Raw genomic sequence first — 23,427 nt, 5'->3', positions numbered from 1 at the left:
AGACGCTAGGCCATTTGGAAAAAGCTGTGGTGTTGGAACTCACTCTCAAGCACGTGAAAGCCCTGAGTTCTGTCCTGGAGCAGCAGCAGCAGAAGATTATGGCATTGCAGAATGGCCTGCAAATCGGTAAGTTTGATGCCATTGATGTGTATGAACGGGAACTACACATTTGGTCTTTTACCTCATCAGTGATCGGGACTTATCTTTCTCCCATATATGCCCCCTGAAGGTTTTTGTTGGATTGCAAATTGGTACAGATTCTGGTTATTGAAACCTAAACCCTTCCCCCTCTCTCGTCAAGCAGGTGACCAGGAAGATGAAGCTGCAGAGAACAGCGAGATGTTCCGCTCAGGCTTCCACCTGTGCGCAAAGGAGGTCCTGCAGTACGTGGCCAACCAGGAGAGCAGCAGGGACCTGACCGCCGCCCACATTGTCAGCCACATCCACAAGGTCGCGTCGGAGGTCCTGGATCACCCAGTGAGCCCGCGCACGGGCGAGGCTGCCCGCAAGTCCTCGGAGAAGCCGGTGAAGGCCGTGGGGCAAGCCGCGCAGGTTTCTGAGGGCCACGCCATGAACTGCGTGCCAGTCATCCAGAGGACTTTTCCCCATGGAATGGGGGAGCTGAGTGGCAGTGACACGGACACTGATAGCGGTTATGGGGGGGAACATGAAAAACTGGACAGCAGATCTCAGCGGCCGATGTGCCATGCCAAGGAAGAGGGGCAAAGGTCTAAGAAGATGGCCGGCACCGTGAAGCGGGAAAGCGATGAGCCCAAAGCTAAGAGGTCACGGTCTGAGTCGTCTGAGGACGATTGCCTCAGTGTGCAAGCGGTAGGAGGTTCTGGCAGCTATGTGAGCTTCTCTCCCAACCAGCCCCCGTTTTGTGTGCCCTTCTACCTCATCCCCCCCGCAGCCGCTGCCGCCGCAGCCTATCTGCCTATGCTGGAGAAATGCTGGCATTCAGGTGGTATGCCCATTATGTACCCGGGCATGAGTGTCTCTGCGTCCAGTCTGCCTCCAGAGGGACTCTCTTCATCTCTGGGGATGTCTCCCAGGTCGGGCTCCCCCTCACCCAACCAGTCCCCCATGGAATCCCCTGCCCTTCTCCAGGCTTTAAGACAGATCCCTTCGCTCAACTTGGAGACCAAAGATTGAACTTTTTTTTATTTTGGTTTGAGTCCTGCTCACTGAATGTTGAAGGGTTGAACTAGTCGGCCCACTGGAAAGCCTCGGGGAGAGATATGGACGGAAGCACCGGCGAATCTCAAAAACACCACTTCAATCGTGTGATCCATCAGATCTCAGATCCCCACCTGTGCAGATCACCTGTCGCGTAGCTTTGAATCACTGTGAGGACAGTTGAGTCAATGTTGAAAAAGAGAAAAGAGACCGAGATCGAGGGCTCGGCTTCCTCTGCACGTTGTGTTGAATGTCAGAAGTAAAACAAAAAACATAATGCGATGCAAATATTCCACACCGCCCAAACCATTCGGACCCACCCTTGCCCACTTTACATTTTTAACGAATGTAAAGATTGAATAAAAGCCCCCTATAGATGCTGCTTGAACTATGACCTGCTGTGGGCCTGAAGACCTCCCTGTATTTCCCATGGAGCTCCGACAAATACGACTCAACATTGTTTAGACTTATAGCGACACCAAATAAGAGCCTGGTTAAGGTCAACCGCGGATGTTGAAAAACGAAACAAAAACAAAGCATCTATCGCCCGCTTCACCCACAAATCGCCATGCAGCTACACGGACACAATTGTTTATTATTGTTCCAAGAATCAAGGCGTTGTCACCACACCCGTCATGGCAACTCGTGCCTGTTGGAGGGTGACGTGACCAGAAATACTTTTTACATTTGCGTTAGCGAGGCGTTTTTTATTATTTAGTGCAAATAGATGGCGTTCCTGTGAAGTAATGTGTTGTAATTATTTTTGGTTTGGACTTAAACCTGTTTGTAAGTCTTTATTTTTGATACGAGACCCACCGTGCGTGTATTTGCATTGTAACCAGAGGGAGTCTGAGGTAGTTCCACGCTGTATACCAACAAGACATGTACATAGCATCGTGCTCCAACCAGATCCGCGTCATACTAACAAGGTTTTTAATTTGATTATTTTTCCCGTCTAGTTATTCCCGATCTTAGTCCATACTGTTGCCTTTACTGGTGGGAAGCAGACGCAAAGATGCCAGACGTTTTCCAATGTATTCGCGTTAAATCTCGGGTCTGCAGCGAAGAGAGAATGTATTGTCCAAACAAAAAGATAATAGTTTTGTAAAGGAAGAGGTACCAGGTATTTTTTATTTCGAGACGTGACACAAGTTTGTTTGTTGTACATACGGTATTTTGTCTAAAGTATTGTTGATATACATAAAAAAAAATAAACAATAATAAAGCTTTTTTTTTCCCCAAGGTGGATATTTCAAATGTCTTTCCATATCGCCCCAACGTGTTGCAGCTAGTCGAGTTGACGGCTCCCCAAAACAACACAGACTTACATAACACTTACATAACCCATAAAACAGCCATGCCTGTGTAAATTAATAGGGCCTCTCAGATTACAAGCCCTCGACCATTCAAATATAAGGACATTTATGATAAGTCACAAACACATTATGGGGGATTTGGAAGCCAGTCAGTTGAATTCAGTAATATGAATTAATAATAAATTAGTTAATTTATGATAATTCTATTTCGTCATCTTTTAAAGAAGATTTTCAAGTCAGTGAATTATATGGATAAAATGCAGACAAGCAGGATACCTTTCTAAACAGTAGTAAATCGTATTAATAATAAAATGACTTAATTGTAATAGCACTTAATAATAGATAATTTAATAAAAAAGATATCCTTATAATAGCGAGTTCTGCAATCCATAATATGAGATAATACATAAAATGTACAAAAGTTAATATAGATATATGTTGCCATTATTCATGATTCTCTTGGAAGGATAAAAGTTTATTTTGCATCTTGGACCAAGATGGACAGACTTGCTTTATGGTGTGATTTTAAAATGATATTCAGATTATCAGCTACATCCTTTTTTTTATATATGCAATGTATGTATTTTTTGCTGTTGATTGGGATATACATGCATACATTTAACTTTATCTATAACACAGGGAAGTTTAAGTTCAGGTTTTTCTCTTTTTCTTTATGGAAAGGGTCTGCAGAGCGTCTTGTTGAAGGGTGAAGTTGTATACAGTACTATTATACTCTACTATTACTATGCAAGTCGTCCAATGCACCTCCACCGCCACCTTGTGTCTTTTACGAACGGCGTTTTATTCACTGCGGGCCGCTACGGCCCAAACAAAACAAAACAAAACAAAACAAAACAAAACAAAACAAAACAAAACAAAACAAAACAAAACAAAACAAAAAAACCCAAAACAAAACAAAATCAAATCAAATCAAATCATATAAATGTAAGGCTGTCCAAGTTCCTTCAGATGAATTCAATTAGGTCCACCTAATGTTTTTCTGCCAATATTTAAATATCAGCCGATGGGCGTAGAAAGACACTTTGAGTCGACGGAGGAATGAATGTACTTTTCTTGTGAGTATAATAATGAAGGGGGAGTGGTGAGGGTTAGGGTCAGGACGGGGAGAGAGAGAGAGAGAGAGAGAGAGAGCTTTAAATAGTTTGGTTTCATCAAATCCAAGTTTCAATTATTTATTTATTAAATTAAGTTATATAATTTCAGTTTTTAATCGTATTAGCATTTAATGTATTGGGTTATTATATATATATATATATTTTTTTTTGCACTTTTAGCAGCACTTTGCTTGCTTTTTTTTTGGGCTAATATGAAGCACTTCATTGGGACACTGCTGTGTGCATGTGCGTGTGTGTGGGTGTGGCCGTGTGTGTAGGAGCTGGGAAACAGTCTGGGAGCCAGTGTGTAAGAGATCTAGTAGATCTAGAGATCTAGAGGTCTAGTATCTATTAAATATTATTATCAAACTTGTAATATTATCAGGTTATATTATTATATTTTAAACCATATTATACCATCATCAGATTTGTAATTGATCAGATTAGTTGTTATCTCATATGATTATTGTTGTTATTATTATGTGTGTGGTGTGTGTGTGTGGGTGTGGCCGTGTGTGTAGGAGCTGGGAAACGGTCTGGGAGCCAGTGTGTAAGAGATCTAGTAGATCTAGAGATCTAGAGGTCTAGTATCTATTAAATATTATTATCAAACTTGTAATATTATCAGGTTATATTATTATATTTTAAACCATATTATACCATCATCAGATTTGTAATTGATCAGATTAGTTGTTATCTCATATGATTATTGTTGTTATTATTATGTGTGTGGTGTGTGTGTGTGGGTGTGGCCGTGTGTGTAGGAGCTGGGAAACGGTCTGGGAGCCAGTGTGTAAGAGATCTAGTAGATCTAGAGATCTAGAGGTCCAGTATCTATAATATATTATTATCAAACTTGTAATATATACTTGTAAAAAAACATATTATACTATCATCAGATTTGTAATTGATCAGATTAGTTGTTATCTTATATGATTATTATTATTATTATTATTATTATTATTATTATTAGTAGTAGTAGTAGTAGTAGTAGTAGTAGTAGTAGTAGTAGTAGTAGTATCAGATTTATATTCCTATCAGATTATATTACTGTTATAGTATTATTACATTAAAATTAATTAATTATTTGCTATGCGCATAGTACATAATGTGATAATATAATAGTCATTGTAATAATAGTATTATATCTTGTTTTATTCATACATGTGTACTATGGCATGCATTTCTTGGTATTGATTTTCGATTGGTTGACAATGAGCTTCTTCGAAACTCCAAATGCAGAAAAACCTTGGTATTACAGCGCCCCTTGGTGTCCAAACTGGGTATTTCTCTCGAAGGAAAATAATTCCAGCAGAGCAAGCGACAAAACGTGACACTGAATTCATTTTAAATGCCTACACGTTCGAGTATTGCAGTACGTGCATACACAATTTCATGGATCGTATTCAACGTTTGTATGCAAGGTTTGGACTTAACACATTGAATATTATCGTCACTACGTCAACCATAAATGCAAACGAACCCTTACTTTGGCCATTTACATGTTTTTAATTGCATGGAGTTATTTATAACTTAGGGTTAGTTAGTTCGACTTGCAGGAAGTAGCCTTTACGAGTATTGTTTATTTTAGATTGTCAATTTCTTTCTATGTTATCTTTCTATTTTCGATTTCGAGAAAGACACATGATCCATTTTGTTCTTTATTTGATCGCATATTTGTTCTGACGTGTGCTGCTGTAACATCGCAATTAAAATGTCCTATAATATAATATAATATCATATAATATAATATCATATAATATCATATAATAATATGATATTATATTATGTATTTATATAATATAACATTAAATAATATAATATAATGACATTTTATGATATTATATGATATGATATGATATGATATTATATTATATTATATTATATTATATCATATTATATTACAATATATTATATTATATTATGGTATATTATATTGTATTATATTATATTATGGTATATTATATTATGGTATATTATATTATATTACATTATATTATATTATATTATATTATATTATATTATATTATGGTATATTATATTATATTATATTATATTATATTATATTATATTATATTATATTATATTACATTATATTATATTATATTATATTATATTATATTATATTATATTATATTGTATTATATTACATTATATTATATTATATTATGGTATATTATATTATATTATATTATATTATATTATATTATATTATATTGTATTATATTATATTATATTATATTATATTATATTATATTGTATTATATTACATTATATTATATTATATTATGGTATATTATATTATATTACATTATATTATATTATATTATATTATATTATATTGTATTATATTACATTATATTATATTATATTATATTATATTATGGTATATTATATTGTATTATATTACATTATATTATATTATATTATGGTATATTATATTATATTATATTATATTATATTATATTATATTATATTATATTATATTATATTATATTATATTATATTGTATTATATTACATTATATAATATTATATTATGGTATATTATATTGTATTATATGATATTATGGTATATTATATTATGGTATAGTATAATATATTATATTTTAATGTTTATTTGAAAGTTTGGTGAATAGTAAAGTGTGGAAGGAGCGTAGGAAGTGACGTCAGGGCGGGTTTTCATTTCCTGTTCGCGCTAGCCGTCACAACAAGCGGCGGCTGATTAATTCCGACACCTTCTCGGCAGCGGAGCTTTTTTCGCGATTTTTATTGACGCACGACTGTTTAGAAAGCTTGAAAAATGATTGGCGCTTCTTTCGACGAGGTTGGGCTGTTTGTGCTTTCGGCGGGTTCGACGAGTTAAGGTAACGTTAGCAAACAGGCTAATGCTTTGCAAAGTAGGGACTGTGACGTAAACTTGAGCTGACAGACGTTAGACCTGTGGAGCGACGGACATAGATTTGAATCGTTGTGTCTGAATGTGCTTTTTATCCGGTGTGGGGTCGCTTGTTTGTGAGGTGCCGTTTGTTGTTCATCAACAAGTGGTCTCCTGTTGCACTACTGTGGCAATCAGACTTTTTGTGCAAAACTCCTGGCAGCATGTGTCAATAATTGATCGATCAAACATCAGATCAGGTTGTTTCTATGTCTGGAATTAGCTCTTGTTGAACCCAACCCCTTCCGTTCTTATAGATAGATAGATAGATAGATAGATAATAAAGAATCAAAATAAAGAGCAGGAAAAATAATTGGCAATGTGCAATACACCTAAAAATGAAGCGAGAAATAGAACAAAATGCCAACAAGATAGTACTTTAATATACAACAAACCTAAAATTAGCTAAATAAATATAAAAAAAATTGCAGTATACAATAAACCAAAAAAAAAATGACAATTTTTTTTAAAATACATTTTTAGATGCAGTAGTGGCCCATGCTCGCATAATCAACATAATCAAATGTTTCGTCCTTTAAATTATTTTATCTATTTATGTGTTTTTAACCGCTGCTGTCCTGCAGGCAAGGCATGCAACAGAGGCTATTTTCTTGCATCCAAAACATTTAATCTGTAAGTCTTCCATTTCGCAACCTGCAATGGCAATCTTTAATAATCATCCAAAACCCACTTACGATAACGCCCTTCTTTGCATGAATTTTGGAATGTCAAGAGCACCGCACTTATTATTTTTATGTTTGTGGCCACCACCAACCCAGCTCTTGCCATGCTTTGACCAACTAAACAACTGATCATCACTGCTCCTCCAAGACGGGATACAAGTGAAACATAAACAAACAAGACAAAACACAGTTTATACGACAAAATTGGGGAAAAAAATTGGAATGACAATCTTTCCTGGAGTGTACATGGAACTTTCTGTGCTCTCCATCTGCCCTTTTTTGCCACAATATTACACTGTGCGATTGGGACAGATTGTATGTAGGGGGTGTGTCTCCAACCAAGCTGGGATGGATGAATCAGGGCAGATTTACTGTCTCCTGAAGAAGATTACAGTATGGGATACACTTTGCTGCATTTCATGTCTTATACACAGAATTTGTCTTGATTACGGTGCAATGACATGGCAAAGCATTAATTTCTATACAGGTACTCCTCACTTAAAAACCTACCTGTTTTACGACCGTTTGGACTTGTATGCCGTTTACAATACCGCAGCGTCTCGGCGTCAAGCATCTCATCATGCATCACTGTTCTCAGTCTCAGTCTCGTTCCCGCAGTCTGTCAGTATTCACTACACTAGCGTTCACAATCCCACGCCCCCTTGCCGTGAAATGCACGGATCCTTACTTATCGACCAATTCGCTTAAAAATCTGGTTGTATGAACGGAACTCAGGCGTTAAGAGAGAAGTACCTGCACAAACTACAGGAAAAAATACTGTAAAAAGTGTAGTACAGGGATATTCAACTGTATTTTGCTGGCTTAGGGGCCTGACAAATTAAACACTTGTTAAACAAAGAACGAAACGCAAAACCACCTTTATATTCTTCAAATTGTCTTAATCGATTTACAAAATGCTTAAATGTATTAAGATATTATTCCCTCAGCTTTCATGTTGAATGCACACTGCTTCTGCATATGGTTGTTGGTTGCATTTCTGAAATGAATGTAATTACACATTATTACTACAATCTAATTTATTCATTGCGTGGATAGGCCTGGGGTGGTATATGATAGCATTTGCATACACAGCCCAAACCTCAGAACACAATCTCCAAGTCTAATCACCCTTACAGATTAGATGTTTTTTCCTCTTTCACATGTAGGCCTTGGTTAAGTTTTCCCTCCCAGCTCCCATTGCTGAATCGCACCAATATTTTATGTATTATTTCTGCTTATTTCCCCCCCTGAACAGACATGTTCTTGCCATGCCAAATAGGCAAGGAGGCTGATAATTAATGTGCATTCATATGTTGCTGTGATTCGTTGCACCGACAGAAACACTGCTTTCATATCGGAGCCAATCAAGCACAATGAGCATGTTGATTTTGGAGAATTTTACCTCACATGGCAACAATCAAAGAAGAGTCACTTGATTTATATTTTAAATGCCTTTTGATCTCTCTCACACACACACACACACACACACACACACACACACACACACACACACACACACACAATTATTATAAAATTCGATCATGTACAATTATATTGTAAAGTAGAACAGTCAATAACGTCGTCACCCCCCGAGTTTGAATCACATTTTTAAAGTTTCGGCTTGACATGAAGGCTGCTCAAAAATATTATAGTATTTATTATAGTATACTATTATTCTATTGATGCCTCCTGTCAGCAATTAGGCGATTTCTATATGTAGAATTGTGCAGGACTTTGTGTAAGTGAAAAGGAGGCAAAGAGCACATTCTAGATTCTACTACGTAATGTGAGACGACTGTGTGGTGAAACTTCGTCTTATAGAAGGAACCTCCTTATCTTTAGAATCAGAGCTCAGTTTAGTACGCAAATGTTTGATGAACAGTAACCCTACATGCGTTGGTTTGAGTGTATTAATGGTTGAATTGTGTATGCTAAATGACATTTGTTCCTTAACTATCAACTTTCCGTCATCACATTAGCCCCACCAACCCTGGGTTGTGTTTTTTTTCACCACTTTTTGTGAATATTTTCTGACCTTGTTGCCTGGACTCTTTCCCTTATGAGATCTTATTCTTGTCCTTACACAGGGAGGGTGGGGTGGGGTGTGTGTGGAGGTGGGGGGGGTCTCTTTATTAAGGCTTGGGGTTGAAAAGAGCAGCATGCTAAGGAGGAAGACAAAGTGTATGTTCAACAGAAGCTAAACTGTTCCCGCCCTTTTTGCAACACTCTATTGTTCTCGTTCGATTGTCAATCAAATATGGCATTTCCAGTGCAGAGTGGGTATAGGAGCAGCTGGGCTATTAAATAAACTCAGAACAATATAGGATTATAATTTTTTTTTTAAGAAAGGACGGAACATTAACAAAGTGGCTGACTATTTGGAAAGTGGTATCTTACAGTAATATGTTTGAACCTCTGCTTTAAAGGTACCATATTTAAGCAATTTTATATCTTTCTACAATGTCAACTAAACATGTATTTATTTAGTACAGGTACTCCTCACTTAACAACTTACCTGTTTAATGACCGTTCGGATTTACAACCAGCTCTGACCAGTCTGTTGTACGTGGCGTGTGCACTGCGTGCGCAGCGTCTTAGCAACAAGCATCTCATCGCACATCACTGTTCTCAGTCTCAGTCTAATTCCTGCAGTCGGTCATTATTCACTACACTAGCGCTCGCAGTTTCCAAGACTGAAATAACAGTAAGGCTACCAGTTATGTGTATGTACATGTTTACCTTCAGTGTAAACATGTATATACACATGACTTACCAGTTATCTACCAGTTAGCTTAACGACCTAGTCGTAGGAACGGAACTTGGTCGTTAAGTGAGGAGTACCTGTATTCAAAAAAGAAAACCAGCATAACTGAGAGATCGGTTGGGTGGGTGTTTTTTTGCATACCGTAACCTGATTGGCTTACTGACTGTGAGTGACAGTCCTTCTATCTCCTGCCTGGTTTCTCACTGAGCAAGTTGCCACTCAAGCTAGCATGTGTCGAGAGGCAGGTTTATACAAAGTGAAGTGTCAGATATTATTGGCTGCAGCCTAGAAGCTACAGTAAACCACGCCTGGAGCCAAATCTCTGTTTTTTCAGAGGAACTCTGGAAAAATTTGTTCGAGACCTGTTGGGAACAAAATGCTAAAATATTTGGAAAACCTTGAATCATATGAAATGGGAACCATTTTTAAACCAACGTAGTAAAGTGTTACTGGTCATAATCTTGTTTTTTTTCGTTAACCCACTTTTTTGGTTCGCCTAGCCTGGAGGTTTACCGACAACTGCTACCGCTATTTTGTCTTTGCGTTTTTCCATTTCATGATGTCTTTCTACCCCCCACCTTTTTCCAGTGAGAGCCATGGACAGCTCGGTCACCCTGTGGCAGTTCCTCCTCCAGCTCCTGTTGGACTCCAGCAAAAAGCCGCTGATTTGCTGGACCAATGAGGAAGGGGAGTTCAAGCTACTGCAGGCAGAGGAGGTGGCCAGGCTCTGGGGTGCTCGCAAGAACAAGCCCAGCATGAACTACGACAAGCTGAGCCGTGCCCTCAGATACTACTATGACAAGGTATACCGCCCACTACTGGTAGCGCAGCACAGTGCAGTTTTTATAGTACAGGTCTATGAACGTAATATTGGACCTGATGCCAGCGTCCGTATTCGTTAGGCGGTAAGAAAAATCGATTCGGTTATGTATTGCGGTTCTGGTCACCAACAATTCACAAATCAATTTTTCCAGGAAGAATTGATTCGTAACTCACGGTTTCTGGGTAACATCATCCAAGTGCGCCATGATGTCATACAAGTGCGCCGCTGTATCCTTAAGACGTGCGGCAATGAGTCTCCCTTCGGCTTTTACAGTGTTGATGGGAAACTGGATATGACCACTGCAATATGCAAACATTGCAACAGCAAGACAAAATATTGTGGCAACACCTCAAATATACTGGTGCATCTCAATCGCCACCCCCCGGAGCTAAGTGCAGACAAGTTGCTAAGAGGCTACCGAAAGCAACCAGCCAGCCAACAGTCAAAGCAGCGTTGCAAAAATTACCAAGTAGATCGGAGTGAGCAAAATGAATAACAAGCGCAATTGCACATTTCATTTGCAGGCATTACGCCCGTATAATGTGGTCGAAAATGCCGGCTTCCGTAAAATGCCTCAAACACTTGAGCCCAGATATGTCATCCCTTCACAGATTTATTTTTGTATCCTTTACAGATGAGTCTAAAGAAACTCAACTCAACTTTATAGCACCTTTGCTTTACAGCCTTTCCTTTGCCTACAGCCCAAAGGGCTTCACATAGCAAAATTAAATGGACACAAATTACAACAATGAAACAATAAAATGTTAAGTCAATACACTAAACTAAAACACTACTCAAAAGAATTTAACTTAATATGAAAGTAACTTCAAATGTTATGTTATAGAGCAAATGTCATAGGCAATGTCAAATGGCAAAATAACACAACTTTTCATTTCAAAGCAATAGGCCTGTGATTTAAAGAGTAGTCAAAAGAAAATGACAGTACATATTGTATCACAATACTTGCAGAATCGCAATACATATTGAATCGGCACCCAAGTAATGCAATACATATCTAATCGGCAGGTCTCACACCTACCCTTCACCCACCTGTTACTATCTTGGGCTACAAAATGGCGGTAGTCATTGGTGGTAGTTTTAACAACAGATTCATGGTTATAACAAACATGATTGTATTAGTTTACTATAAATGTGGTTGATTCTTCAAGGGCAATTTTACAGGAGTGAAGGCTCCCCCACTTGAGGTCACAAACTGGTAGTATGTTTAATTTTAGCTAGCAATATATTTCACTCTTATCTGTACATACCTCACTCTAATCTGTACCTTACCTACAAGATACAGTTTAGCTCATCAGTCATGAACTACATTTGTCCAAGGGACAGAATTTTTCGAAGCCGGACTTAAAAAAAACAAAAAAAAAAAAATAATATTTAGGCCTGATTAACCTATTATTGTTTCATATTTTCCACTTCAAAATGAATGTATTTTATTAGCCTATATCAGTGTAAACAGACTCCTAACACCTATACTGCAGCCAGCCACCAGGGGGCGATCTAGATAATTCAGCTTCCCTTTTGGGGAGCTGTCATGTCTTCATCAGTGGTTCTGATGCTATTATGCAGTGTCCTGATTGATGGAAAACGCTTGCATGAAGAAACGCCTTGTGAATTGTTTGTCAGGCAAGCAATAATGTGACTCAAGAGCCGAAAGCGGAAAGTTACCTAAATTCTATATTATAGAATTTATATTATAGGGTATTCATCAACAGTTTGTTTGATAAAAGAACATGCTTTTATTCAACAAATTGCACATGAATACCCAACCAATTAAACAGAACATTAATTTAAATAAGACAGTATAAGAAATGAAAGTTTAATTTCCCCTGCTCCCTTTAAATCATTATCACTAAACTCAACAAAAACCTCTCTTGAAATAAACAAATATCTGGGGGAAAACAACACAAATGACCAGTTTTCTGATATTCCCATGGCGTAGCGTCACTTCCTGCTTTTTGAGCCCGTCCAACGGGAGAGCAGTGTGTGCTTCTTCTAACAGAGAACGAGTCCACTAGTTAATTGATCACGGATGCCTTCGTCCTTTCAGATAGATAAAAAAATAAAAATGAATTTTCTAAAATGAGATTATAAAATTATTTTTCTTATTCATCACGTTTCAGGCAGTCTTTTGCGATGTCTTTATGCACATGTTCATATCGCAATGACGATGAAAATACGATTTATCGGCTAGCACTACTAGATATCCTAAATACCGGAGCACATTTTCTTTCCTCCTCACATTATCTGAATTTATTAATATTCTGCTGGCCGGATTGGAAGCTTTGGCGGGCTGGATGTGGCTCGCGGGCCGCCAGTTGACGATCGCTGAGCTCTTATCTTTCACCACAGGCTTGACTTTAATGTGCAAAACCTAGACCTAAGATTACTTTTAATTATCTGGAAACAAATTGAGCCCTCAGAAATAGATCTGGCATTGTATTACATTGATGTCAGTCCTTCTGTATCGTAGCCACATCATATACGTATTAACCCATAACTAGTTGGTGTTTGCTACAGCTCAATCCTCTGCAAAGAACCTTGATTGTACCCTCGCTCTCGCTGCCTGTAGTTTTGGCCCTAAAAACAGCCTTCTTTCGTGGGCGTTCAGGGCCGGGCTGCTTCGGTATGTTTGGCTGCAGCATAATTGGCTGCTACTTGGGTAGAAGCAGGAAGGATGGAGCTGTTATACGCAGGTTGCTTTTCTGTGGTCTGACTCTGATCTGGTCTCTTAATTTCATGCATATAAAAAATAATTTAAAAAGCATAGCACTTTTTTAAAATCTAATCACATGGCATTGATCTAATTTAGCACCCATGCTGCCTCACGCAGTTTTTTATTTTTGAACTTGCCAGACAGTACAAAAATGTACAATCTGTGTGCCGGTGAATTTAACTGGCACAGAAGTACAGCGTTTATTAGCTTATGAATGCCAAACTGGCACTCCAAGTTTATTTTTTACCGTAACAGAAGGTGGGAAGAAAGCAAAAATATAGCATCTCTCCAAAAAAAACACACGCCTTCAGTTTAAACATGTTCATACACATGACTTACACCTAAATAATGTGCTCTTGCATGACTATAGATTCACCCTTTGAATATCATAGAAGGTTAATATTCAACTGGAAAAAATGCCAAAAATTGGCCCATTGTTTCCAAACGAAATATGACCAAAGGTCCTCCAGTAAAAAGAGGCAGTTTTCCTATGTTGTCTCACCCATTGCAATCTCAACCAATCATTTTGCTCACTCACTTTCTGGCAAACGACTATGTTTTTAATAGTCCAATATATTAACCGTGTTGATTGGCTAGTAAACAGGCCCAAGCATGAAAACATTCTTAAGTTGGCAAGGTGACAAAATGTATCTGTTCATAGTTGGCTTAATGTGATAAATTTCGCTGAAAGTAATTAAAGAACAATCACAAAGATGGCTATGCAGAAGCAGTATAAATCAATATGAAATAATACTATTAACATTTTTGGTGTGTATTTTCTTTTTCACTATAAACACCCCCCTTCTCTGCAGAACATAATAAAGAAGGTGAACGGCCAGAAGTTTGTCTATCGCTTTGTGTCCTACCCGGACATCTTGAAGGGGGACATGGCCACTCGGGCTGAGGGCGGCGACCTGGTGGTCCTGCCGCTGTCAGAAAGGGGGGACGATGGCAACGCTCGACTGGAGGGCGAGCTTGTAGAGTGCGGGGGCAGGGTCGGCACGGGGGCGCAGAGCTCTGCCGCCAAGCAGTCCAACCGCAACGACTACATCCACTCGGGCCTGTACACCTCCTTCACACTCAACTCGCTGCAGAACGGGCGCCAGCTCTTCAAGTCCATCAAGATGGAGAACCCCGCAGAGAGGAGGGCAGACAGGCGCGGCCAGGAGCCGACCCCCACCCCGCCCCAGCTGCAGCGGCAGCAGCCCTGCGTGTCGCCATCTGTTATCAAGTTTGGGAACGCCCCCCCCAAACCCAGCCTGGCCCCTCCTCAGGTCACAGCAGAGCCTGCCGCGACATCCAATCAGGCCGTGTATCCCCTTCAAACTCTGCCCCCCAGGGCCCACGACATTTCCACACACTCCTCGCTGCCGTCCCAGCCCGTGTACTCCTTCGAGCAGGTCCACCCATCCGAACAACAACAATTCAGCTTATCGGAACTCCCCACGTCGCCAAGCTCCTCCCCGACTCTCCATGCCGACTCCCCCGAGGAGCTGGGGATCTACAGCGACATCGAGTCCATCGCCTCTCAGCCCCAGGAGTTAAAAGTAAATACACATCACGCCAGGGCAAATAGGAGGGATTTATTATCGTGACCGTCTAAGATTTGACACAGTCTCTATTTGTCTCAATGTCTTGAGATATATTCAAAACCTTTTTGAATCTGTATCTCTTTCTTTATAATCTTTATAATCTCTTTTATCCAGTTTATAATCATATCCATGAGGAATTTTAGGTGAACTTCTCTTACCATTTAAATAAGCGGCAAAGCTTACATGGGTCAGTTAATAGGGTTAAGGTATCTTAATTTCACAATAATACAAATACCAGTGAAAGATGATGAGTTGTACTGTAGATCTATCTATAGTATACTATGGAAGCGTGTATGTAACTATTTCACATATGATTTAATGGTCAATTGTGATTGCTAGCTAGTATTGATCGCAAAAAAGGGGTCATTTTATTAGTGATACAAATGTGATTAATAAAAATGCCACTGAAATTGTGGTTTAATTTCCCAATTTCAAGTAATATTCAACTAAAATATGCTTCCATATTATGTACAGGTGGGTTTGTAATGCTGAAAGCAAATTATTATCTTTTAATCAGATTAATGTCTTTATAGTTAATTGACAAAATAATCTATCCAATGTTGTTTGCACATCGTAGTGTCATGGTGTTTGTGACTCCCCGCTGTCTGTCCACTAGGCCGACGGCATGGAGGAGGTGAGCGCCATGTCAGCGCTGAGCACCAGTGCGCTCGGCTCGGGGAAGACGCGCAAGGCGCCGAAGGTCCTGGAGCTGAGTGCCCCGACGCTGCTGGTCACCACCTCTGACTTCCCCACGATGAACATCTGCAGCCCGTCACTGCCGACAGCCTCCCTCACACCCGCCATGCTGCAGGTCAGAGCTCTATCGAACAAAATGAATTGGGCTGAACAAAATCTACCGACTAGGATAGCTTGATAAGGAGCATTGATTGCTGTAGAAATGTAGTGTCATTTTTCATCAGTTGGGGTTCAAAGGGAATCCAGAAATTGCAAATGTCTGTTGTTGAGAGATTTAGGACAATTCCATATTTGTAATTGATACAACTTCATAATATTGGTAGTCATCACTATCAATCATTTCTCAGATTTGGGCAAAAAAAACTCACTTACACTTGTTAATGCTGTTATAATGGTGATTCAACTTAGTGATGCGTCAGGGAAGGCTCCCAGCATGGATTGATGTAAATAAAGACATAATACTTGACATACAGTGGGGCAAAAAAGTATTTAGTCAGCCACCAATTGTGCAAGTTCTCCCACTTAAAAAGATGAGAGAGGCCTGTTATTTTCATCATAGGTATACGTCAACTATGAGAGACAGAATGAGGAAAAAAATCCAGAAAATCACATTGTCTGATTTTTAAAGAATTTATTTCCAAATTATGGTGGAAAATAAATATTTGGTCAATAACAAAAGTTCATCTCTTGTTATATATATTATATATACTTTGTTATATACCCTTTGTTTGCAGTGACAGAGGTCAAACGTTTTCTGTAAGTCTTCACAAGGTTTTCACACACTGTTGCTGGTATTTTGGCCCATTCCTCCATGCAGATCTCCTCTAGAGCAGTGATGTTTTGAGGCTGTCACTGGGCAACACAGACTTTCAACTCCCTCCAAAGATTTTCTATGGGGTTGAGATCTGGAGACTGGCTAGGCCACTCCAGGACCTTGAAATGCTTCTTACGAAGCCACTCCTTCGTTGCCCGGGCGGTGTGTTTGGGATCATTGTCATGCTGAAAGACCCAGCCACGTTTCATCTTCCATGCCCTTGCTGATGGAAGGAGGTTTTCACTCAAAATCTCACGATACATGGCCCCATTCATTCTTTCCTTTACACGGATCAGTCGTCCTGGTCCTTTTGCAGAAAAACAGCCCCAAAGCATGATGTTTCCACCCCCATGCTTCACAGTAGGTATGGTGTTTTTGGATGCAACTCAGCTTTCTTTCTCCTCCAAACACGACAAGTTGAGTTTTTACCAAAAAGTTCTATTTTGGTTTCATCTGACCATATGACATTCTCCCAATCCTCTTCTGGATCATCCAAATGCTCTCTAGCAAACTTCAGACGGGCCTGGACATGTACTGGCTTAAGCAGGGGGACACGTCTGGCACTGCAGGATTTGAGTCCCTGGCGGCGTAGTGTGTTACTGATGGTAGCCTTTGTTACTTTGGTCCCAGCTCTCTGCCGGTCATTCACTAGGTCCCCCCGTGTGGTTCTGGGATGTTTGTTCACTGTTCTTGTGATCATTTTGACCCCACGGGTGAGATCTTGCGTGGAGCCCCAGATCGAGGGAGATTATCAGTGGTCTTGTATGTCTTCCATTTCCTAATAATTGCTCCCACAGTTGATTTCTTCACAACTGTTTACCTATTGCAGGTTCAGTCTTCCCAGCCTGGTGCAGGTCTGAAATTTTGTTTCTGGTGTCATTTGACAGCTCTTTGGTCTTGGCCATAGTGGAGTTTGGAGTGTGACTGTTTGAGGTTGTGGACAGGTGTCTTTTATACTGATAACGAGTTCAAACAGGTGCCATTAATACAGGTAACGAGTGGAGGACAGAGGAGCCTCTTAAAGAAAAAGTTACAGGTCTGTGAAAGCCAGAAATTTTGCTTGTTTGTAGGTGACCAAATACTTATTTTACCGAGGAATTTACCAATTAATTCATTAAAAATCCTACAATGTGATTTCCTGGATTCTTTCCCCCCAGTCTGTCTCTCATAGTCGAAGTGAACCTATGATGAAAATTACAGGCCTCTCTCATCTTTTTAAGTGGGAGAACTTGCACAATTGGTGACTGACTAAATACTTTTTTGCCCCACTGTACATACACTCACTGGATACTTTATTAGGTACACCTTGCTAGCACTGGGTTGGACCCCCTTTTGCCTTCAGAACTGCCTTAATTCTTTGTGGCATAGATTCAACAAGGTGTTGGAAACATTCCTCTGAGATTTTGGTCCATATTGACTTGATAGCAGCACAGTTGCTGCAGATTTGTCGGCTGCACATTCATGACGCAAATCTCCCGTTCCACCACATCCCAAAGGTGCTCTATTGGATTGAGATCTGGTGACTGGAGGCCATGGGAGTACAGTGAACTCATTGTCATGTTCAAGAAACCAGTTTGAGATGATTTGAGCTTTGTGACATGGAAGTAGCCATCAGAGGATGGGTACACTGTGCTCATAAAGGGATGGACATGGTCAGCAACAATACTCAAATATGCTGTGGCGTTTAAACCATGCTCAATTGGTACTAAGGGGCCCCAAGTGTACCAAGTAAATATCCCGCACACCAATACACCACCACCACCACCACCACCACCAGCCCGAACCTTGATACAAGGCAGGATGGATCCATGCTTTCATGTTGTTTACGACAAATTCTGACCCAACCATCTGAATGTCGCAGCTGAACTAGAGACTCATCAGACCAGGCAACGTTTTTCCAATCTTCTATTGTCCATTTTTGGTGGGCCTGTGTGAACTGTGGCCTCAGTTTCCTGTTCTTAGCTGACAGGAGTGGCACCGGGTGTGGTCCTCTGCTGCTGTAGCCCATCTGCTTCAAGGTGCCACGTGTTGTGCCTTCAGAGATGGTATTCTGCATACCTTGGTTGTAACGAGTGGTTATTTGAGTTACTGTTGCCTTTCTATCGTCTCGAACCAGTCTGCCCATTCTCCTCTGACATCAACAAGGCATTTTCGTCCACACAACTGCCGCTCACTGGATATTTTCTCTTTTTCGGCCCATTCTCTGTTTACCCGAGAGATGGTTGTCTGTGAAAGTCCCAGTAGCTCAGCAGTTTCTGAAATATTCAGACCAGCCCCTCTGGCACCAACAACCATGCCACGTTCAAAGTCACCTAAATCCCCTTTCTTCCCCATTCTGATGCTCGGTTTGAACTTCAGCAGGTCATCCTCACCATGTCTACATGCCTAAATGCAATGAGTTGCTGCCATGTGACTGGCTGATTAGCTATTTGTGTTAACAAGCAATTGAACAGGTATACCTAATAAAGTGGCCGGTGAGTGTACATACATACATACTCATGGCTTATATTAGGCTTTTTAGGCTTTTTAAGCTGAGGTGTTTTACTTGTCCGATAGCCAAATTTAATCAAAATGGAAAATGTAGACCTATTAAAACTAACAGGCAACGTGGGAAGGAATATTTATCTGTTTTTATTGAATAAGGTTTCATTTGAGCATAAGGGGGTAGACATTAGGTGGGGGTCTGATCAGCCCTTAGGAAATTTTGAGCGTCAAACACTTTATTTCTGGTGAATTTCTTCACTTATTTGTGCCTTTTCTGCATCAATTTGTGGTGGTAAATAGCTTTATTTATGTAAAGGAAAACACAACACTATTCTTTTGGGGGGAGGGGGACAAATGCACGTGTTCTAAATTGAGGGTGGCGTGTCACCTGCATCCCCGCCAAAATCTACCTCGCCAAATGCAATCTTGGCTAGTAAACAATAACTGTTAAGAGGTAGTCTAGATTTTTCAGTGAACAAAGCTAAATGATAATTCTAACTGAACCATTCAAATGCTCTGCACTCTGTTAGAAGACAATGGAGCAAGAAGAATATATATGGTATATAACATTTTATTTAAAACAATAGGATAGGTTTTTTTCATTTAATGCCTCGCTTTTATTATAATTGTGTAATTTGTTTTAGAGGATGTTAATTGAGTCCAGTCACATTAAATCCTGATGAATAATGTTATTTTTTGTTGTGTAATCATTATAAACAAAATATTTCATACAATTTCCTAGTTAGAATAAATGATTGGGAACTGTAAGAGCCGGCTCTTTTCAGTGAGTCGGATCATCCAGCCCATTGAAAAGAGACAAATTTTTCAAAACTACTACAAGTCTTCTCCTACTACCTCTATCTATACCTCTACTATCTCCTCCTACTCTTCTCCTCCACCCGCTGCATCCTTGTTCGCTCAGTACGTTCTTCTCTGATCTGACTTTTTTCCAAAGTTTACTCGTCATATCACAGCATCATGTTCTGTTTAACGTTATTATCTTATCTTTGATATCACCATCCAAATCATATTTATAACATTAACTACTCTTATGGAGCGCGTGCTGTGCCTACTGGCACTCCTTACAAGCTGCCTGTCTCTGTTCTGCCCCTCTCAAGTGGACAAATCAAGTGGACATATTGTAAAATATATTTCACACATGCACTGCAACGCTGAATTTACCCGGACACTACCCGGAGTAGCTGTATGTGTGAACGCAAATATCCGAGTCATTTTGACCGGACATGACCTGGACTTTACCCAGCCAGCGCCCAAGTACAAAGTCTGCATAATGTCTGATTGAGCAGTAGGTGTGACCAGAGCAGATGTAAATATTTAGAAGACAATATGCAACCATTTTCTCAATTTCTTAGATGAATGCCTATTTTCGCTGAAATTAGGTCTTAAAATATGAAATTGAACTTGACGATGCCCACGGATAACCACCAGGAAGCAGCATTGTAGCGGTATTCTATCTCGTTGCCTCTTGCCTCATGCATCTTGTTTACACAACATTTAATAGCTACTACTCCACATCTTTTTGGAGACCAAATGACTGCGTGTCCCACCCAGGACACTTCATTAAATCTGTCGGGCCTGACAATAGCTAGCATTGTTCTGCTGTGAATTAACTGTTATACAATAAAATGAAGATATGGCAGGATAATGGAAAATAAACCTGACCTTTTCAAATCAAACAGTATAAACCTGAACATTTTGAGCGGTACAAACCTGAGGAATACCGATAATAAGCCTAAAATCCCCAAATGAACAGTACACAGCAAACATACTATTATTAGTATTAGTATTAGTATGAACACATCCACACCACAGGTTGTTGTACAAATGTATATTTTCCTTTATTATTATTTTTTCTTGGATTCCTTTATTTATTGTTGGTTTGTTTGTTTGCATGTGCCATCCCCCAGACTCCCACCCTGCTGCTGACGCCCAGCCCCCTGCTGTCCAACATCCACTTCTGGAGCACGCTCAGTCCGGTGGCCCCACTGAGTCCGGCCACGCGCCGCCAGGGGGGCCACCTGTTCCAAGTCAGTACTCGGTCGTCAGTTTCTTTTGTTTTCTTGTTCTTCCTTTTCTTCCTCTCGCCAAAACCTTCTTGACACCCCTTCCCCATTCTCTCTCTCTCTCTCTCTCTCTCTCTCTCTCTCTCTCTCCAGTTTCCCTCTGTGCTCACCCCGCAGTTCCAGATCCCGGTCCACAGTCTGGATGGGACCAACACGCCGGGGCCCATCTCCCCGGACCCCCAGAAGACATAGGAGCCACAGACTCTCACCCCCCTGCCCCACCCCTGGTGCTCGTATAGTCAGATGAAGCTAATTGACACTACACTCAACATGCGTTTTTGGGAACCTCTCGGGAGACGTTGAAAGCAATCAAAACAGACTTTCTTTGGCAGTGGGGCTGTTTCCTCAGCTTACCTCCGTTACAAAAAGAAAGTCTCAATTACAACGTGACGCTTGTAAAAATTTGACGGTAACCCGCCGATTGAAAAGTGACTTGACGCGCCCGAACCGAGAATGTTGAGGCGATGCTCCTGGGGAAAATAGACGAAAAATATATCAATCACGGTTTGGAGGCATCTGGAAGGGCAAGGGAAAAAAAAAAAAAAAAAAAAAAAAGATATTTAAAAAGGTTCAAGTCCCCAAACCTGGAATTGAGAAATTTTCACAATCGCAACAGCAATTTTTTGAAAGGAAACGTTGTTTCCTGTGCAAAGCAAGTGGGGAAATCTCTAAACTACCAAGAATTTGCAGAACTCGTGCAACGCCGCAGCATTTATCCAGCATGAATTTTCCAATCCCAAAGTTTTTAGTCAAATTTTGTCTCTTTTTTTTTTTTTTTGAACCCCTAACCCTCACACACAAATTCTATGATTCCTTATGAATACTTTTGTACAATTCCCTCATGTACTTTTGAGATCTTCGGTCAGCTGTCTATGGAAAAGGGGCAAAAAGGGTGTATCCATGGCAACTGATGCAGCTTGCAAGTCGAACAGCAAGTGGTTTAGGTGAACGTCTTGAAGCAACGGTTCGACCAATGGTATTTCAGATCTATTATATGATATATCTGAACCCTTGAACCCCCTCCTCGTTTCAAGGAATTTCCTTGTTTGTTTGTTTTTTTTGGTGAGCGGCAGTTTTTTTTACATGTCCCATAAAACAAGTGTGGTCCTTTGTGAGCAAGGACATTTGAAAATAGAATGGTGAACTCTATTCTAAAGCTATTGTAGAATTTCGCAGGTTTCTATTTTTTTTTTAATATATATATCTATATATTTTTTTCTTTTGAAGATGTAACAACCTTGTTCTCATCCAACGGGTAGTGACTTTTTATGTGTTTTCTTGACTCCCCCAACCATGGTGTGTGTTGTCCGGTCTGCTTTTTAAGTCTTTTAACCAGATGTCCTTCACGTTCTCCTTTCTCTGCTCTCACCAAAAGGGCAGGACTCAACGCCTCATAGTTGTGCTTGTTTACCTAAAAAAAAAAAAAAAAAAAAGTTTATCTCCCACCCCGCCCCTTTTATCTTCAATGTCAAAAGCTCAAAACGTTGATGTCAAAAGAATCAACAGCACTTGTGGATCCGTGGAAATGAGGAGCGTCCACCCTTCACTTTAGAATTGTGCGTATGAACAAGGCTATCGAACAAATTCAGTTTGCCAAAGAAATTGTGTTTTTCTAAACGGCCATTTAAGAATTTAGTAGAAGATAGATGAGTTACAGCAACTCTCGCCAGAATTCAATTGAGGTACACAGAAATGGTATCAAAAATACGCGTGTGCGTGCTTGTGTACACACATGTGTATGTATGTGTATGTATGTGTATGTATGTGTATGTGTGTGTATATATGTATTTTTTTGTTTTTGTTTTTTTTCCAGGGAAGACTGCACAGACGGGGCCCAACAAGTGTACTACTGTATAGCCATCAACCCTCAGAAGAACCTTTTTTTACCTTAACACGTGGCCATATCGTAATGAACCCCGAACCAACCCCCGCTCTCCAGGTGGCTCTACGTAAACGTCGGCCTCACCGACCTTATTTGCGACAGATCGGCCCTGAAATCCAGCGTGGCCCAGTCTCTCTGCGCCTCTCAGGTATCGAACAGAGACAGAGAAGCCATAACTGATGTTAACCAAAAACACCGCCTACACCCGCTAGCGTCTCAACGCCCTCGCCTTAACCTCAACCCTGACCCGTAACCTTAAAGGCGCCCGTATACTTCATGGGAGAAGGAAACTGAACAACTCGCAGAGTCAGTACGGGGGCTTTGGGA

The 23,427-nt window shown here is 40.1% G+C and overlaps 2 protein-coding genes across 4 annotated transcripts in view; both read left to right on the top strand.

The window, feature by feature from the left end:
• The window catches only part of bhlhe40 (basic helix-loop-helix family, member e40), a 3,649-nt gene extending 1,227 nt beyond the window's left edge, over positions 1-2,422 (top strand). For 2 of the 3 annotated variants that reach the window (XM_080001389.1, XM_080001387.1), the window contains exons 4-5: positions 3-126; positions 302-2,422. In XM_080001389.1, coding sequence (XP_079857515.1) covers positions 3-126; positions 302-1,155 — 978 coding nt within the window. In that variant the 3' untranslated portion in view covers positions 1,156-2,422. The remainder of the gene's footprint in view (positions 1-2; positions 127-301) is intronic. The other variant, XM_080001388.1, reaches the window with a different exon arrangement.
• A 3,914-nt stretch (positions 2,423-6,336) lies between these two features.
• elk4 (ETS transcription factor ELK4) lies at positions 6,337-22,218 on the top strand. Its single transcript, XM_080001407.1, has 6 exons — positions 6,337-6,476; positions 10,583-10,797; positions 14,361-15,095; positions 15,757-15,951; positions 21,063-21,182; positions 21,312-22,218. The coding sequence occupies exons 2-6, from the start codon at positions 10,591-10,593 to the stop codon at positions 21,408-21,410; spliced, it is 1,356 nt and encodes a 451-aa protein (XP_079857533.1). The 5' UTR covers positions 6,337-6,476; positions 10,583-10,590; the 3' UTR covers positions 21,411-22,218.
• The last annotated feature ends 1,209 nt before the right edge of the window (positions 22,219-23,427 follow it).

This window comes from Zeus faber (assembly GCF_960531495.2).
Source record: "Zeus faber genome assembly, chromosome: 5".
In the NCBI taxonomy this organism is placed as follows: Eukaryota; Metazoa; Chordata; class Actinopteri; order Zeiformes; family Zeidae; genus Zeus; species Zeus faber.
The sequence above is the reverse complement of the archived record's forward strand: the minus strand, read 5'-3'. Positions and strand labels throughout refer to the sequence as shown.

Coding starts and splice junctions, on each gene's coding strand:
- elk4 (XM_080001407.1), top strand. CDS start 10,591: ATGGACAGCTCGGTCACCCTGTGGCAGTTCCTCCTCCAGCTCCTGTTG. Junction 15,952..21,062: donor TCACACCCGCCATGCTGCAG/GTCAGAGCTCTA, acceptor GCCATCCCCCAG/ACTCCCACCCTGCTGCTGAC. Junction 21,183..21,311: donor AGGGGGGCCACCTGTTCCAA/GTCAGTACTCGG, acceptor CTCTCTCTCCAG/TTTCCCTCTGTGCTCACCCC.